Source organism: Tupaia chinensis, unplaced genomic scaffold (genome assembly GCF_000334495.1).
Source record: "Tupaia chinensis unplaced genomic scaffold, TupChi_1.0 Scaffold000226_1, whole genome shotgun sequence".
Lineage (NCBI taxonomy): Eukaryota > Metazoa > Chordata > Mammalia > Scandentia > Tupaiidae > Tupaia > Tupaia belangeri.
Genome location: NW_006159701.1, coordinates 5,462,188 through 5,464,707, shown reverse-complemented (window position 1 = coordinate 5,464,707; position 2,520 = coordinate 5,462,188). Strand labels below are relative to the sequence as shown.

Below are 2,520 nucleotides of genomic sequence, written 5' to 3'. Positions count from 1 at the left end.
CAAAGGAGCCACTGCCCACCACGGGGCAGCTGAGGGGGGACAACCTAGTGCTTGGTGCTCAGGAGTGATGGCAGCACCACCGGCTGAAGGGTGGCGGATCTTCCTGACAGCTCTGCGAATGGAGTCCCTCCCTGCCCCGGCCCAGCTGAAGAGGACTTGGAGGGGCTGGGAAGAGAACCCAGGTCACTTGACACCAGCCTTCTAAGGAGACAGGTACAGCACTCCAGTGCCATGAGGTCCAGGACGCTGGACAGCTCTGGCCTCGTGGCATGCTTTGGGGAGATGCCAGGAAAGGGGACACAGGGAAGTCAAGCAAAGACTGGCCTGTGACACAGTGGAGAGCACAGGCTACAGAGGCAGCCCGCTCTGTGACGGCAGGGCAGCCATCCCCTCTGGGCTTCATCTGCAGAGTGGCTGTCACACAAGGCGCCTGTGTGCCGTGGTGGCTCGTGGGACCTTGGTGGCCTCCCAGGAGAGCCCTCCACTGCCCACCCCAGCCATGGGCCCCTACTCTGGATCTGGGCCTCTGTGGGCCTGTGCAGGTCCGGGAAGGCCACCAGCAGCCGCTCGCGCTCCCGCAGCTCCACCAGCTCCCGTTCCCGCTCCGAGATGGTCAGCCGCAGGTCTGTGGTCGCCTGCTCCAGGCCTTGCTTCTCCCACTGCAGGCTCTGCAGCAGCTCCTGGGGGAGGGAGGGGCTCAGTCCTAGCCCCAACGATGGCTCCTGGCTTTCCTGGGGACACAGCCCCACCCCCCGGATATGGGACAGGCTTGCAGGTACCAGCCAGAAGCACCACCGGTGACAGGAAAGAGCCCACCTCCATTCCCCCACTCTGCCCATCCCACCTGCTGGGCTTGGAGCTGGCACCGGCCCTGTGCCTGCTCACTCTGCAGCCCCTGCAGCTGTTCCTCCACGTGGGCCCGCTGGGCCTCGGCCTCAGCCAGGCTGCCCCGCAGCTCCTCACGCTCCTGGTCCAGGCTGTCCAGCTGCTGGAGCAGGGCTCGCTGCTTGGCCTGCAGGGACTAAGCAGGAGTGGACACATAGAGGCCCTGAGGCTCAGCTACATGGGACAAAGAAGCCCCAATATCCCCCACCCTCTGAGCCTTTCCTCTCATGCCGTGCACATGCAGAGGGAAGACTGTCACAGGTAGACGCATACCCCATGTGGTCGAGGCCAGGCCCACCTGCTTGCAGACCTGCTGCTCGGCAAGCGGTTGGCTGGCTCAGTCTCACTTTTAAGTTTTTGCTATGGAGCATATGCACTTGCTGGAGGTGGGGAAAGTGAGAAATCACCCCCCAGAGGGGATGGGCGTGCTGCAATCCCTTCTCCATTCTCCTCTCAGGATTTTGGGCACACAACGCCTGGTGTGTTTTTCAAGCTGCTGGGTCTGGGACTTGAACCACGTAGTCAGCCATTGCCGTAACCACTATGCTACCTGCTGGCCCTCGCCGCTTCTTTCTAGTCATACATTGTCCCCACTCAGAGAAGAAGGCTGGAAAATAAATTTTCCTTCTCTTTAGATTTCTAGTATCAGCCCCTGTCATTGAAACCCTATTTCCTGACACTCGCTGAGTGTAAAACAAGAAGAACCAAGGCTGGTGGGCTGAGTCCCAGCTCCGCCTCCTGGCTGTGCAGCCTGAGCAGCTACTGTAAGCCTTGGCTTCCTCATCTGTAAAACGGGAGTGGACGGAGTAGCTCTCTCCTACTGTGGGGCAGGGAGTGAGAACGAAGGCGGTCAGGGTCACAGCAGGCACCTGCTACGCGGTGACTGTGTGTAGGTCTACGTGGGGTCGAAAGGCTTTCCCCGTCCTCGGCCCACACCTGACCCTAGGGACTCCCACTTGGGCTTCTGGCTCCTTGCTGAGCCTGAGGGTGAGCCCATCCAGGACAGCCCAGACCTGCCCTGTTCAATGGGTGACGTGTCATTTGCTCCCTCAGCCACACCCCAGATCCCTGCGAGGCCCCACCCCCACAGCATGGCTGTACACTGGGCCCTGGTTCACCCTCTGCCCTCCCTCGCTCCCCTGGCCGATGGACTGATCACCAGCCACGGCCCAGCTCTGAGGCTGCCTCCTCCCAGGAGCCGTTTTGGATTCCCACTAGCAGATATGACTGTCTCTCCCTGCAGCTCTGCAGCACTTTGCCTTTCAGCCACAGGCAGGAGAGGGGTGGCCCATCTGCTCATCCTTGTGGGTGGGCAGCTCCTCCAGAGGCCTCGTTGTGCAGCATCTATCCCCAGGTCACTGCTCCCCACTGCCGGGCTCAGGGCAGATGCTGTCAAGGTGAGCCAACTAGAAGCTGGTATGACGTGGTGGGGAGCAGGTGCCCTACAGAGATGAGCCCCCACCCCACCAGTGGGGCCTCTCCCTGCAGCCCACATTGTAGGTGCCAGGGCCTCGCGGGCCCCAAGCCTCACCTCCTGGTGGCGGACCATGCTGTCGACGCGGGCCTTCTCCTTGTCCAGCTCTGTGCTGGCCCAGCGGATCTGCTGGCTGGCCCCAGCCAGACGCCCCGCCCAGC

At 62.0% G+C, this 2,520-nt stretch overlaps 1 protein-coding gene across 1 annotated transcript in view; it reads right to left on the bottom strand.

The window, feature by feature from the left end:
• CCDC157 (coiled-coil domain containing 157) overlaps nt 1–2,520 on the bottom strand; it is an 11,414-nt gene that overhangs the window by 2,985 nt on the left and 5,909 nt on the right. Inside the window, 3 exon segments of the mRNA XM_027771618.1 lie at nt 512–680; nt 845–1,021; nt 2,417–2,520. The exon segment at nt 2,417–2,520 is cut by the window's right edge and continues 38 nt beyond it. Of these exon segments, the coding sequence (XP_027627419.1) occupies nt 512–680; nt 845–1,021; nt 2,417–2,520 (450 nt within the window).